This window comes from Heterodontus francisci, chromosome 35, assembly GCF_036365525.1.
Source record: "Heterodontus francisci isolate sHetFra1 chromosome 35, sHetFra1.hap1, whole genome shotgun sequence".
NCBI classification, from domain to species: Eukaryota; Metazoa; Chordata; class Chondrichthyes; order Heterodontiformes; family Heterodontidae; genus Heterodontus; species Heterodontus francisci.
The window spans coordinates 32589981-32605176 of NC_090405.1; the positions used below are offsets into that span (position 1 = coordinate 32589981).

The following is a 15196-nucleotide window of genomic DNA, read 5'->3' on the forward strand; positions in this document are numbered from 1 at the left end:
GTGGGTGCAGTCAGTGTGGGGTCAGAGTGAGTCAGGGAGTGTGGGTGCAGTCAGAGTGGCGTCAGGGTCTGTCGGGGAGTGTGGGTGCAGTCAGAGTGCGGTCAGGGTCAGTCGGGGAGTTTGGGTGCAGTCAGCGTGGGGACAGGGTATGTCGGGGAGTGTGGGTACAGTCAGTGTGGGGTCAGGGTCAGTCGGGGAGTGTGGGTGCAGTCAGTGTGGGGTCAGGGTCAGTCAGGGAGTGTGGGTGCAGTCAGTGTGGGGTTAGGGTCTGTCGGGGTGTGTGGGTGCAGTCAGAGTGCGGTCAGGGTCAGTCGGGGAGTGTGTGTGCAGTCAGTGTGGGGTCAGGGTCAGTCGGGGAGTGTGGGTGCAGTCACTGTGGGGTCAGGGTCAGTCGGGGAGTGTGGGTGCAGTCAGTGTCGGGTCAGGGTCTGTCGGGGAGTGTGGGTGCAGCCAGTGTGGGGTCAGGGTCAGTCCGAAAGTGTGGCTACAGTCAGTGTGGGGTCAGAGTGAGTCAGGGAGTGTGGGTGCAGCCAGTATGGGGTTAGGGTCTGTCGGGGAGTGTGGGTGCAGTCAGTGTGGGGTCAGGGTCAGTCGGGGAGTTTGGGTGCAGTGAGCATGGGGTCAGGGTCAGTCGGGGAGTGTGGGTGCATTCAGCGTGGGGTCAGGGTCAGTCGGGGAGTGTGGCTACAGTCAGCATGGAGTCAGGGTCAGTCGGGGAGTGTGGCTACAGTCAGTGTGGGGTCACGGTGAGTCGGGGAGTGTGGGTGCATTCAGCGTGGGGTCAGGGTCAGTCGGGGAGTGTGGCTACAGTCAGCGTGGAGTCAGGGTCAGTCGGGGAGTGTGGGTGCAGTCAGTGTGGGGTTAGGGTCTGTCGGGGAGTGTGGGTGCAGTCAGTGTGGGGTCAGAGTGAGTCAGGGAGTGTGGGTGCAGTCAGAGTGGCGTCAGGGTCTGTCGGGGAGTGTGGGTGCAGTCAGAGTGCGGTCAGGGTCAGTCGGGGAGTTTGGGTGCAGTCAGCGTGGGGACAGGGTATGTCGGGGAGTGTGGGTGCAGTCAGTGTGGGGTCAGGGTCAGTCGGGGAGTGTGGGTGCAGTCGGTGTGGGATCAGGGTCTGTCGGGGAGTGTGGGTGCAGTCAGTGTGGGGTCAGGGTCAGTCGGGGAGTGTGGGTGCAGTCGGTGTGGGATCAGGGTCTGTCGGGAGGTGTGGGTGCAGTCAGTGTGGGGTTAGGGTCTGTCGGGGTGTGTAGCTACAGTCCGTGTGGGGTCAGGGTCAGTCGGGGAGTTTGGGTGCAGTGAGCATGGGGTCAGGGTCAGTCGGGGAGTGTGGCTACAGTCAGCGTGGAGTCAGGGTCAGTCAGGGAGTGTGGCTACAGTCTGTGTGGGGTCAGGGTCAGTCGGGGAGTGTGGCTACAGTCAGCGTGGAGTCAGGGTCAGTCGGGGAGTGTGGCTACAGTCAGCGTGGAGTCAGGGTCAGTCGGGGAGTGTGGCTACAGTCAGCGTGGAGTCAGGGTCAGTCGGGGAGTGTGGCTACAGTCTGTGTGGGGTCAGGGTCAGTCGGGGAGTTTGGGTGCAGTGAGCATGGGGTCAGGGTCAGTCGGGGAGTGTGGCTACAGTCAGTGTGGGGTCAGGGTCAGTCGGGGAGTGTGGCTACAGTCAGTGTGGGGTCACGGTGAGTCGGGGAGTGTGGGTGCATTCAGCGTGGGGTCAGGGTCAGTCGGGGAGTGTGGCTACAGTCAGCGTGGAGTCAGGGTCAGTCGGGGAGTGTGGCTACAGTCAGTGTGGGGTCACGGTGAGTCGGGGAGTGTGGATGCATTCAGCGTGGGGTCAGGGTCAGTCGGGGAGTGTGGCTACAGTCAGCGTGGAGTCAGGGTCAGTCGGGGAGTGTGGCTACAGTCAGGGTGGAGTCAGGGTCAGTCGGGGAGTGTGGCTACAGTCAGCGTGGAGTCAGGGTCAGTCGGGGAGTGTGGCTACAGTCAGTGTGGGGTCAGGGTCAGCCGGGGAGTGCGGGTGCAGTCAGTGTGGGGTTAGGGTCTGTCGGGGAGTGTGGGTGCAGTCAGAGTAGGGTCAGGGTCTGTCAGGGAGTGTGGGTGCAGTCAGTGTGGGGTCAGAGTGAGTCAGGGAGTGTGGGTGCAGTCAGAGTGGCGTCAGGGTCTGTCGGGGAGTGTGGGTGCAGTCAGAGTGCGGTCAGGGTCAGTCGGGGAGTTTGGGTGCAGTCAGCATGGGGACAGGGTATGTCGGGGAGTGTGGGTGCAGTCAGTGTGGGGTCAGGGTCAGTCGGGGAGTGTGTGTGCAGTCAGTGTGGGGTCAGGGTCAGTTGGGGAGTGTGGGTGCAGTCAGTGTGGGGTCAGGGTCAGTCGGGGAGTGTGGGTGCAGTCAGTGTAGGGTCAGGGTCTGTCGGGGAGTGTGGGTGCAGCCAGTGTGGGGTCAGGGTCAGTCCGAAAGTGTGGCTACAGTCAGTGTGCGGTCAGAGTCAGTTGGGGAGTGTGGGTGCATCCAGTGTGGGGTTAGGGTCTGTCGGGGAGTGTGGGTGCAGCCAGTGTGGGGTTAGGGTCTGTCGAGGAGTGTGGGTGCAGTCAGTGTGGGGTTAGGGTCAGTCGGGGAGTGTGGGTGCAGTCAGTGTAGGGTCATGGTCTGTCGGGGAGTGTGGGTGCAGCCAGTGTGGGATCAGGGTCAGTCCGAAAGTGTGGCGACAGTCAGTGTGGGGTCAGAGTGAGTCAGGGAGTGTGGGTGCAGCCAGTATGGGGTTAGGGTCTGTCGGGGAGTGTGGGTGCAGTCAGTGTGGGGTTAGGTTCTGTCGGGGAATGTGGGTGCAGTCAGTGTGCGGTCAGAGTTAGTTGGGGAGTGTGGGTGCAGCCAGTGTGGGGTTAGGGTCTGTCGGGGAGTGTGGGTGCAGTCAGTGTGAGGTTAGGGTCTGTCGGGGAGTGTGGGTGCAGTCAGTGTGGGGTTAGGGTCTGTGGGGGAATGTGGGTGAAGTCAGTGTGGGGTCAGGGTCTGTCGGGGAGTGTGGGTGAAGTCAGTGTGGGGTTAGGGTCTGTTGGGGAGTGTGGGTGCAGTCTGATTGGGGTCAGGGTCTGTTGGGGAGTGTGGCGACAGTCAGTGTGGGGTCAGGGTCAGTCGGGGAGTGTGTGTGCAGTCAGTGTGGGGTTAGGGTCTGTCGGGGAGTGTGGCTACAGTCAGTGTGGGGTCAGGGTCTGTCGGGGAGTGTGGGTGCGGCCAGTGTGGGGTCAGGGTCAGTTGGAGAGTGTGGGTGCAGTCAGTGTGGGGTCAGGGTCAGTTGGAGAGTGTGGGTGCAGTCAGTGTGGGCTCAGAGTCTGTCGGGATGTGTGGGTGCGGCCAGTGTGGGGTCAGGGTCTGTCGGGAGGTGTGGGTGCAGTCAGTGTGGGCTCAGGGTCTGTCGGGATGTGTGGGTGCGGCCAGTGTGGGGTCAGGGTCAGTTGGAGAGTGTGGGGTCAGGGTCAGTTGGAGAGTGTGGGTGCAGTCAGTGTGGGGTCAGGGTCTGTCGGGGAGTGTGGGTGCAGTCAGTGTGGGGTCAGTCAGGGAGTGTGGGTGCAGTCAGTGTGGGGTCAGGGTCAGTCGGGGAGTGTGGGTGCAGTCAGTGTGGGGTCAGGGTCTGTCGGGGAGTGTGGGTGCAGTCAGTGTGGGGTCAGGGTCTGTCGGGGAGTGTGGCTACAGTCAGTGTGGGGTCAGGGTCAGTCGGGGAGTGTGGGTGCAGTCAGTGTGGGGTCAGGGTCAGTCGGGGAGTGTGGGTGCAGTCAGTGTGGGGTCAGGGTCTGTCGGGGAGTGTGGGTGCAGTCAGTGTGGGGTCAGGGTCTGTCGGGGAGTGTGGCTACAGTCAGTGTGGGGTCAGGGTCAGTCGGGGAGTGTGGGTGCAGTCAGTGTGGGGTCAGTCAGGGAGTGTGGATGCAGTCAGTGTGGGGTCAGTCAGGGAGTGTGGGTGCAGTCAGTGTGGGGTCAGGGTCTGTCGGGGAGTGTGGGTGCAGTCAGTGTGGCGTCAGGGTCTGTCGGGGAGTGTGGGTGCAGTCAGTGTGGGGTCAGGGTCTGTCGGGTACTGTGGGTGCAGTCAGTGTGGGGTCAGGGTCTGTCGGGGAGTGTGGGTGCAGTCAGTGTGGGGTCAGGGTCTGTCGGGGAGTGTGGGTGCAGTCAACATGGGGTCAGGATCCGCACTCTATAGCTGTATGTATTCCTCCATAGTCTATATATAAGGGCTAGTGTCAAAACCGCAGAGATAGGATATCCCAGACACTCTGTGCCTTTTCCATGTGATATTCCATCTCCATGTGAGCAGGGCTCCATCCCAGGAGCAGCCTCATGGGATTGCAGCGATGACTCACTGGGTAGTACTCTGGCCTCAGTCACAACATTGTGGGGTCAAGTCCCACTCACCTGACAATGCAGTGCAGCACTGAGGGAATGCTGCACTGCTGGAGCGGCCGTCTTTTGGACGAGATGTTAAATTGCGGCCCTGTCTACTCTGTAAGGTGGATGTAAAAGTTCCCATTGCGCTATTTTTAGGAAGAGCAGGGGAGTTCTCCTAAAGTCTCGGTCAATATTTATCCCTGAAGCGACATCACTAAAACAGATCATCTGGTTATTATCTTCTTCCTGCTTGTGGGAGCTTGCTGCGTTTCCCACAACAGTGACTATTAGTTGTAAAATGCTTTGGGAGATCCTGAGGTAGTGAAAGGCACTATATAAATGCAAGTCTTTCGTTTTTGTTCGAAGGCTTTTCAAGAGCAGATGAGACCCAGGCTGGGTTGGGTGATCTTACCTCTGACGGATAATGTCTCCCACCGATGGTGTGTTCAGAGCCCAAAGCCTCAGTTTCACTGCCCCAGTGTAGATGGAGCTGCACTGCAGTGTAGCGATGAGACATGCTGATGATATGCATGTTCTGGGGCAAGGTCATTTTTACTGCAACAAACAGTAAACGGTCACTGAGATCTGGAATAATGGCCTGGAGATTTCAAACTGTTTACTTCTATCCTGAACCTCAAGGTGTTTCATTGTCAGTAACTAATGATTGACTGGATGCAGGCAACTACTTCCCACACATAACACAAGCCAGTTTCCTCAGTGGGTAACACTCTCGCCTCCGAGTCAGAAGGTCTTGGGATCAAGTCCCACTCGAAAGACTTAAGCATAAAATTCTAGGCCCTGGCTCCAGTGCAGTACTGAGGGAGTGCTGCACAGTCAGAGGTGCTGTCTATTGGATGAGACATTAAACCAAGATCCCATCTGTTCTTTCAGGTGGATGCAAAAAATCTCATGGCACTATTTGGTGTCTGGGCCAATATTTATCCCTTAACCAACATCCCCAAAAAACAGATAATCTGGCCTTTATCACATTGTGGGAGCTTGCTGTGCGCTAATTGGCAGCCGTGTTCCCTACATTGCAACAGGGACTGCACTTCAAAAGTACTTCATTGGCTGTAAAGCGTTTTGGGATCTCCTGACATCACGATGGAAGTCTTTCTTTTTCTGGAATCACACACTCCGATTTCATTGGCATTGGAGGAGGACATGATGTCCCGATAGGTTTTCCTATAACCAGGATCACCGATATTAATTTGGAGGGGAATGGGCTCCTCCACATGTCTGACTTAATTTGGTTATGGTAGAATAGTGGGAATTTGAAGGTCTGGGCCAAAGTCATTACTACTGTAATGAACAGTAACTAAGATATTGGGGGTAGATTATTAACTTGCCGACTGTGTGTAAAACTGGTATTGTGGATCAGCTGTAAAAACTGCCCGGACACAATGACTATAGAAACCTGCCAGCTTCTAGAAAGGGTGACCGTAAGAGATTATGATCCAACATGTTATCTAATTGTGTTCCTTTAACCAAGTGTAGTTAGCTGGTCGAGGGAAAAATGGCGGATGGAAAAACTGTTCCAAACATATTTGATTGGTTCAGCTTTTTTTTTTAAATTGGTAGGTTTTGCTTAAGATTCCAGTTGTACGATCTGATTGATCTAGGAACATGTGTCACTATTGCCTCTTACCTGCATGCCCATCGTTGGTTAAGGACAAGCTCTCTGTTGCTGAGAGATTGTAGCCTAGCAACTGGATGGGCTCCAGGGCTGGGTCATACTCGTAGATACCAGTGTGAAAGTCTATGGGCGACTGCTGTCGATTGCCACATTCTGGATAGCTGGATGCCCAGTGATCTTCTCCATGGGGCCCTAGAAAAGAAATACCATCCTTTAGTATCGTTCATGCTTCGCTCAGATGCTAGTTCGCACATGTGAAGCGGAATTAAGATCCAGGATTTTCAGGCCGTTTGTTCCTTGAGTGGTTAAGGGGTTAGCATGTTACTCTTTAGAATTTTAATGAGTGCCAAGGGGAAAGGTGATGAGTTTACTTAGGTTAGCACAGCAGAAGAATAATCTCCATCTTCGACCTCTTGGCAGCTATCTCTGCATCACATTAATCAGAGGCCTCGCTTGTTCCCTCAGACCTTTTGGTCACCCGCCCTAATATCTGCTTATGTGGCTTGGTGTCAAATTTTGTTCAGTAACAATTTTAGTGAAGCTCCTTGGAATCTTATACTATGTTAAAGGTGCTTTATAAATGCAAGTTGTTTTTTGTTCACAACTAATTAAGTACTTTTGAATTGTAATCACTGTTGTTAACACAGGGAATTGCGACAGGCAATTTGCACACGTTCCGACAAACAGCAACACGAGGAATGACAGAATAATCAGTTGGATTTTGGTTGAGGGATAAGTATTAGTCAGGACACCGGGAAGAACTCCCCAGCTCTTCTTCGAAATAGTGTCACGGGAGCTTTTACATCCACCTGTGAAGGCAGACGGGGCCTCACTTTAACATCTCATCTGAAAGACTGGAAAAGAGAAACACACAGGCTTTGCAGAAACACAACTTGCGGTCCTGTAACACTCTTTATGTTCCACATAATGTTTCCAAACATTACATTAAGGAAGGCAAGACATTAGGTGCGCGGCTGAAGGAAAGCGTTCAGATGAAAGGTTCGACCGGAATCACAGAATTATTAACGGAATGATTTCGTTCATTAGACAGCTAAGGAATTCCACCAATGAGCAGCTCGCGCACAAACTCAGCAACCAAAATCCCCTCTTTTTTTCAAAGCTAAAAAGGAGGAAAGATTGCGTTTATATAGGGCCTTAAAAAAACCTCAGGACATCCCAAAAAGTGCTGCAGTCAGCGAAATACTGTAAAGTAGAAAACCTGGCAGCTAATTTGCACACAGCAATCTCCCACAAACAGCAATGTGATAATGACCAGATAATCTGTTCTAAGTGATGGCGGTTAAGGAATAAATATTGACCAGGGTACTTGGAGCCTCAGTTTAACATCTCATCCAACAGACAACATCTCCAACGGTACAGTATTTCCTCAGTAGAGTGTCAGCCTGGATTGTGTGCTCAAATCTCTGGAGTGGAACTCAAACCCACAACCTTCTGCTCAGAGTTGTGAGTGCTACTAACAGAACCACAGCTGATACCATGCAAGAATAGCACTGACCAGCTCTTTTTACAGCTGATAAAATCTCCTGCACAATAGAGAGGGGTAGAGTTAGGAACCCGAATTCCTTTATTTATTTCTGAAGTTGCTATTGACAAATAAATGTAAGTGCAGTGGACAGGACTGACGTAAAATGGGGGCAAGAGTCAGAGTTTAGTCGACCAGCAATTATTAATGAGGGAGGACTCTGACACTGGTGAGAATTCAATAGTTAAAACGGCAGTGAGTGTGAATGCATCACTGAAACGGTGGGAAGTGCCCACGATTGCCATTTTAACTGTTTTGTCTGCCCCTATTCCTAACCGGCATATAGAGCTAAAATCAGGCTGATAATTTGGTCTAATTTTAGTCTGTGAGCAATATTACGGGAGATCAGTTTTATTATGTGTGATTATGGGTGTTACAGAGTGGTGCCTCGATAATAAAACTCACACTGACAATCACCACCCAGCCACTCCTCATTTCTCTAATGGAATAATAATTGAATCACTTCAGCTGCCAAGAAATTGTCTCCTTCCTTTTTTAAAAGCCCATGAAAACGTTTCTCGATTCAGCAAACTGCTGTAGCAATTTTCTCTGTATGTCTGACCAATCTTTTATAGAACTTGATATCAGCTAATGAGCAATTTCTGTGGCACAGGGAAAGAGGTTGAGCAAATCAATGTGCGACTGGGGAATATCTGAGTTAATACTTTGAATGCCGCTGAAACATTGGCCACTTACTGAAATCCACCGCATCCATTTGACTGCAGGGAGCACCATGGTCAAACCGGATCCTGGTCCAGATCATTGCAGAACATCTGCATCCACATACAGCCAGATAAGATCAAGAGCACCACTCTTGGGTGAAGACACTTTCCATGTTCACGGGTACTGAGGTTAATTGTTTGAATCAACCGCTGCCTCTACTCTTAAAAAGCACCATTTTGCTCAATTATCGTGGAAAGAGATCCTGCCCAGTCTAATTCCACTTTCCTGTTCACTCCCCATATCCTTTAACATCGCACCCTAAATTCAAAATCCCAATTTCTAAATGCTGAAATGTGACTTGGAATACCTTTCAGTTTTCTAACTACTATATAAAAAAAGAGTCTCTGGGACTTTAGTCTGGAGTGGATGTCTGGGAAGATGGCTGTTGAAAGGTCAAAAAGTTCACAAGCCGCATTAACTGAATACTTTTCAATTGGCTGCTCAAACTGAAGAGTGCGTAGCTGCAAAACCCAAAGTCTCATACTCTTGAAAAAGGCCTTTCAACAAGAGTTTCAGACATGACTGGCTGATTCCCAGTGAAGCTTCATCAATATCGTCGACAGTGACAGGATCAACCCCCAGCTCTTCACCCCCTTATGCCGAAACTCACCATCACAATCACTGGTCCACTCAATTGGTGGTTTGTCTCCCTGTAGTGAGCACAGTCTGTACTCAGATTGTTCCGATTCCTCTTCAGCTCCTTTTAGATAGAAACTACCCAAGTGCAAATTGATCAAAGAGACTGTTCCTAAAGGGGACCATCCATGTGGCTTTGGGCTGGTTAGCCCTTTCCCCAGTGCAAACCAGACAGAGACAAAGGCTATATTTAGTGCAATGTTGCGCGCCTTGGGGACTGAGTGTTTGGTGCATGTGTGAGCAAGCCTGTTTCGTACATGACCAATCAGGCCACATTTCCACTTCATCCTGTCTGCCTTTTGACTCGGGGTGGCAGCTTGAGCCAAGGTAACCTGGTAATGAATGGCAGAAGTTTGGAATACTTCTGCAAATGGCAGTTGATGCTGGATCAATTGTTAATTTTAAAACAGAATTTGATAGATTTTTGTTAACCAAATGTATCAACATCCTGGGGGGTTACCATTGACCAGAAACTTAACTGGACCAGCCATTATAAATGCTGTGACTACAAGAGCTAGTCAGAAGCTGGGAATTCTGCAGTGAATAATTTACCTCCTGACTCCCTAAAGCCTGTCCACCATCTACAAGTCAGGAGTGTGATGGAATACTCTCCACTTTCCTGGAGGAGAGCAGCGCCAACAACACTCAAGAAGCTCAACACCATCCAGGACAAAGCAGCATGCTGTCACCCCATCCACCACCTTAAACATTCACTCCCTCTACCACCAGTGCACAGTGGCAGCAGTGTGTACCATATACAAAATGCACTGCAACAACTCGCCAAGGCTCCTTCAACTGCACCTTCCAAACCTGTGACCTCTACCACCTAGAAGGAAAAGGGCAGCAGACGGCTGGAAACACCACCACCTGCAAGTTCCCCTCCAAGTCACACACCATCCTAACTTGGAGCTATTTCACTGTTCCTTCACTGTCACTGGGTCAAAATCCTGGAACTCCCTCTCTAACAGCACTGTGGGTGTTCCGATACCACATGGACTGCAGCGGTTCAAGAAGGCAGTTCACCACCACCTTCTCAAGGGCAATTAAGGATGGGCAATAAATGCTGGCCTTGCCAGAGACACTCACATCCCATGAACAAATAAAAAAAGAGGGGTAAAGGTGGGTACATGGAATTAGGTCAAAGATCAGCCACGATCTTATTGAATGGCAGAACAGGCTCGAGGGGCTAAATCTCCTGTTCCTATAATCTTTGCAACTGGCTATGCATCGCAACTGGTCTTTGGGGCTGGAGTCAGGATCTGCAGTAACAGCAGCACTTGGTGACATGTGAACACAATTAAACCTCTTATGCTTTGCACGCCAGGGCTGCACATCAGGAACTTGTGGGCAGAGATCCATTTACAACAGAAAACCAAGTGAGTCACTGATCCCTGCTCCTCCATTCTCAAACTGGCATCACTCTCACATGAAGCTTGTGTCAGGGTGGCGAATTGATAAAATCTAGCTCTTAACATTTACATGAATAGTTTTATCTGAAGTTCCATTGAGCTATTATATGAGGCACAGATTTTAACCCTAACTCACAAGTAGCTCGAGTCAGAGACTCTGAGGCTAGACTTGAAAACTAATAGGTTGCCCCTCTTGAAGTGAGTTAATATCTGTTATTTTTCATTTATAAGATGGTGACACAGTTGAGAGAAAGAGAGAGAGAGAGAGATTGCCTTCAAAAACTCGCTCCACTGCATCACTTACTGGCCAGAGCCTGCAACTACATTGTTACAGGCAACTGTTTACATACAAGATTTCTATTGTAAATGTTTACATAGGCAGTTTCAATGTTAAATGCACAGCCAAAAATCGGAAGTTGGACAATATTTTACCTGTTAATTTCCATGGCAGTGCACATGTAGGGTAGATCTTGATTTTATGAGATAGTGTAAAACATGGGATAATGAAATCAGCAGCCAGTTTTACATCTGTCTTAATTTGTGTGTGTGTCCAATGTAGTAAGCTTGCAATGGTGTCGACTGCGGCTCAGTCGGTAGCACTGATACCTCTGAGTAATACAGTCATGGGTTCAAGTCCCACTCCAGAAACTTGAGCAGATAATCCATGCTGACACTCCAGTGCAGTACTGAAGGAGTGCTGCATTGTCGGAGGTGCCAACTTTTGAATGGGATGTCTGCCCTCTGCAAAAGATCCCATGGCCACTGTTCAAAGAACAGCAGGGGAGTTATTCCCAGTGACCTGGCCGATAATCATCTCTCAACCAACACATAAAATAGATGACTGGTCATTATCATATTGCTGTTTGTGGGATCTTGCTGTGCAGAAATTGGCTGACACTGTTTCCTACATCACAACGGTGACTACACTTCAGAAGTACCTCATTGGCTGCAAAGCGCTTTGGGACGTCCCAAGATAGTGAAAGGGGTTATAGAAATGCATGAGTGTCCCTGCTGGTGACAGAGATGAGATTCCAAAGAACTTTTCCTGGATTATCCTCCTGTAACAGCGATCATGGAAATATGCCACTGTGTCAGTGATCGCCTGTATTGCACTCTGGTCGCTGTCAGAGGTTGTCATGGTGAACTGTGTGGATGGGATGTTGAAAATATGCGCCAGTTCTCTAACTCAATTGTCTTGTGTTCTCAATACTCTACAAGATCAGAGCTAAACATGCGAAAGTGCCAACAGGAAAGGACCAACTGGTTCATCCTGCCTGTCCCCCACAGTGGTGATGCCCTACACGTCACACATGTACAACTCCTCTCCCGCCCGGGAGTCATGTACAAACTGCTCACCCGCCCGGGAGTCATGTACAAACTGCTCACCCGCCCGGGAGTCATGTACAAACTGCTCACCCGCCCGGGAGTCATGTACAAACTGCTCACCTGCCCGGGAGTCATGTACAAACTGCTCACCCACCCGGGAGTCATGTACAAACTGTTCACCCGCCCGGGAGTCATGTACAAACTGCTCACCTGCCCGGGAGTCATGTACAAACTGTTCACCTGCCCGGGAGTCATGTACAAACTGTTCACCCGCCCGGGAGTCATGTACAAACTGCTCACCCGCCCGGGAGTCATGTACAAACTGTTCACCCGCCCGGGAGTCATGTACAAACTGCTCACCTGCCCGGGAGTCATGTACAAACTGTTCACCTGCCCGGGAGTCATGTACAAACTGCTCACCCGCCCGGGAGTCATGTACAAACTGTTCACCCGCCCGGGAGTCATGTACAAACTGCTCACCCGCCCGGGAGTCATGTACAAACTGTTCACCCGCCCGGGAGTCATGTACAAACTGTTCACCCGCCCGGGAGTCATGTACAAACTGTTCACCCGCCCGGGAGTCATGTACAAACTGCTCACCCGCCCGGGAGTCATGTACAAACTGTTCACCCGCCCGGGAGTCATGTACAAACTGCTCACCTGCCCGGGAGTCATGTACAAACTGTTCACCTGCCCGGGAGTCATGTACAAACTGCTCACCCGCCCGGGAGTCATGTACAAACTGTTCACCCGCCCGGGAGTCATGTACAAACTGCTCACCTGCCCGGGAGTCATGTACAAACTGCTCACCCGCCCGGGAGTCATGTACAAACCTCTCACCCGCCCGGGAGTCAGATACAAACTGCTCACCCGCCCGGGAGTCACGTACAAACTGCTCACCTGCCCGGGAGTCATGTACAAACTGTTCACCCGCCCGGGAGTCATGTACAAACTGCTCACCTGCCCGGGAGTCATGTACAAACTGTTCACCCGCCCGGGAGTCATGTACAAACTGCTCACCCGCCCGGGAGTCATGTACAAACTGCTCACCTGCCCGGGAGTCATGTACAAACTGTTCACCTGCCCGGGAGTCATGTACAAACTGTTCACCCGCCCGGGAGTCATGTACAAACTGCTCACCCGCCCGGGAGTCATGTACAAACTGTTCACCCGCCCGGGAGTCATGTACAAACTGCTCACCTGCCCGGGAGTCATGTACAAACTGTTCACCTGCCCGGGAGTCATGTACAAACTGCTCACCCGCCCGGGAGTCATGTACAAACTGTTCACCCGCCCGGGAGTCATGTACAAACTGCTCACCCGCCCGGGAGTCATGTACAAACTGTTCACCCGCCCGGGAGTCATGTACAAACTGTTCACCCGCCCGGGAGTCATGTACAAACTGTTCACCCGCCCGGGAGTCATGTACAAACTGCTCACCCGCCCGGGAGTCATGTACAAACTGTTCACCCGCCCGGGAGTCATGTACAAACTGCTCACCTGCCCGGGAGTCATGTACAAACTGTTCACCTGCCCGGGAGTCATGTACAAACTGCTCACCCGCCCGGGAGTCATGTACAAACTGTTCACCCGCCCGGGAGTCATGTACAAACTGCTCACCTGCCCGGGAGTCATGTACAAACTGCTCACCCGCCCGGGAGTCATGTACAAACCTCTCACCCGCCCGGGAGTCAGATACAAACTGCTCACCCGCCCGGGAGTCACGTACAAACTGCTCACCTGCCCGGGAGTCATGTACAAACTGCTCACCCGCCCGGGAGTCATGTACAAACTGCTCACCCGCCCGGGAGTCATGTACAAACTGCTCACCCGCCCGGGAGTCATGTACAAACTGCTCACCCGCCCGGGAGTCATGTACAAACTGCTTACCTGCCCGGGAGTCATGTACAAACTGCTCACCCGCCCGGGAGTCATGTACAAACTGCTCACCCGCCCGGGAGTCACGTACAAACTGCTCACCTGCCCGGGAGTCATGTACAAACTGCTCACCCGCCCGGGAGTCATGTACAAACTGCTCACCCGCCCGGGAGTCATGTACAAACTGCTCACCTGCCCGGGAGTCATGTACAAACTGCTCACCTGCCCGGGAGTCATGGACAAACTGCTCACCCGCCCGGGAGTCATGTACAAACTGCTCACCCGCCCGGGAGTCATGTACAAACTGCTCACCCGCCCGGGAGTCATGTGATCTCCAGCAGATGCCAAAAAAGGGTAAAAACTCATGCCAATTGGGGAAAAGGATTGGAAAATTTCTCTCCTACCCCCTTAAGTCCTGGAGATCACATTGGCTCTGATTCACTTTGCCGGACACCTACCTGTTGTTCGAGGTGATCGCTGAGCCAGTCAGAAACAGTGACCGTTCTCATTTGGAGGAATTCAGTTAATCAGCATAACCACATGATCTGGCAGCCTGATCCACAATGTGCAACCTTGTACTGCCCTTATGTAACTTGTAATCGTGTCTCCTGGCTCACCCTAACCTATTCAGTTGAAATCATTCGTGCATGTAAACACAATCAAGTCGCTCCATTTTATAAACCTCCATCAAATCGTTCCTGAGTCTGGGCTTTTTAAAGTACACAAACAAAGCTCATTGAGCCTGTGTGAATAAACCTAAGGTGATTTAAGCTGCAAACTTCCTCCTTTGCACCCTTTTAAAAGCCACAATATCTTCCAGCATGTGAGGAGACTAAAACTGGTCTAAGTCAGGCTTAATAAAAGGACAAAATGCTTTGTTTCATAGTGAATTGTCCTCTGACAACACCCTGGAACCCTGCTGACTTTAGCTATTGCTTCACGTCATTGGTCATGAACCTGCAGTGAGTGATGCATTATAACACGTACATCTTTCATCACTGCTTTTAATTCTGTTCCCTGTAGGCCTTATGTAGGTTCTGACCTGCCCACATGCATAACACTACTCTCTTCCAAGAAAGACATCCTTTTCCAAACACAGGTCCATTCCCCCAGGGCATCAGACTTACTGGAAGTTGCTTCATGCCATTTACTGAGAATCACAGACTGTACAATTTGTATAGGGAGTGATGACTTTTGGGCAAGACTTGTTTCCCCCACACTGGCAGTGAGGTGAACACGGGAACTATAGTAACAACCCAGCTCAGGAATCCGGCACTCGATGCCGATCTAAGAGCTGAAGCGATGGCCTGTCCCAAAACAGGACCAGCCAGCAACGGCGAGGTTCACCGCCAACGATTTTATCACAGTGGGAAATTCCGAGCTGGAGCTTTTGGAAAGGCGGAAGGGGAGTTTAACAAGCCTCCAATGGGTTAGTAAACTGTGGAGTCTAACCCTGTTTGGACTGGGATACAGCTGGAATATAACCGATGGTGTAATCTCCTCCAACTCAACGGGCCCCTTGTTCTCCACACATGACATCAGTTCCAGAACATACCGGAATAGTTATTAAACAGGAGGGGCTCCATGTAAAAACTTGTTGGTGAACCATAACAAAGAAACCTCAAGTGCCCATCAGAAAGGACCCAAGATTGTTCCCAGGCCTGTGGTCACTGCCACGGAAACCACCTCCTC

At 51.4% G+C, this 15196-nt stretch overlaps 1 protein-coding gene across 5 annotated transcripts in view; it reads right to left on the bottom strand.

The window, feature by feature from the left end:
• The window catches only part of ca12 (carbonic anhydrase XII), a 75310-nt gene that overhangs the window by 39181 nt on the left and 20933 nt on the right, over window positions 1-15196 (bottom strand). For all 5 annotated transcript variants that reach the window (XM_068015118.1, XM_068015115.1, XM_068015117.1 and 2 more), the window contains exons 3-4: window positions 6002-6181; window positions 4766-4908 (exon numbers count right to left, since the gene is read on the bottom strand). In XM_068015118.1, the coding sequence (XP_067871219.1) occupies window positions 4766-4908; window positions 6002-6181 (323 nt within the window). The remainder of the gene's footprint in view (window positions 1-4765; window positions 4909-6001; window positions 6182-15196) is intronic.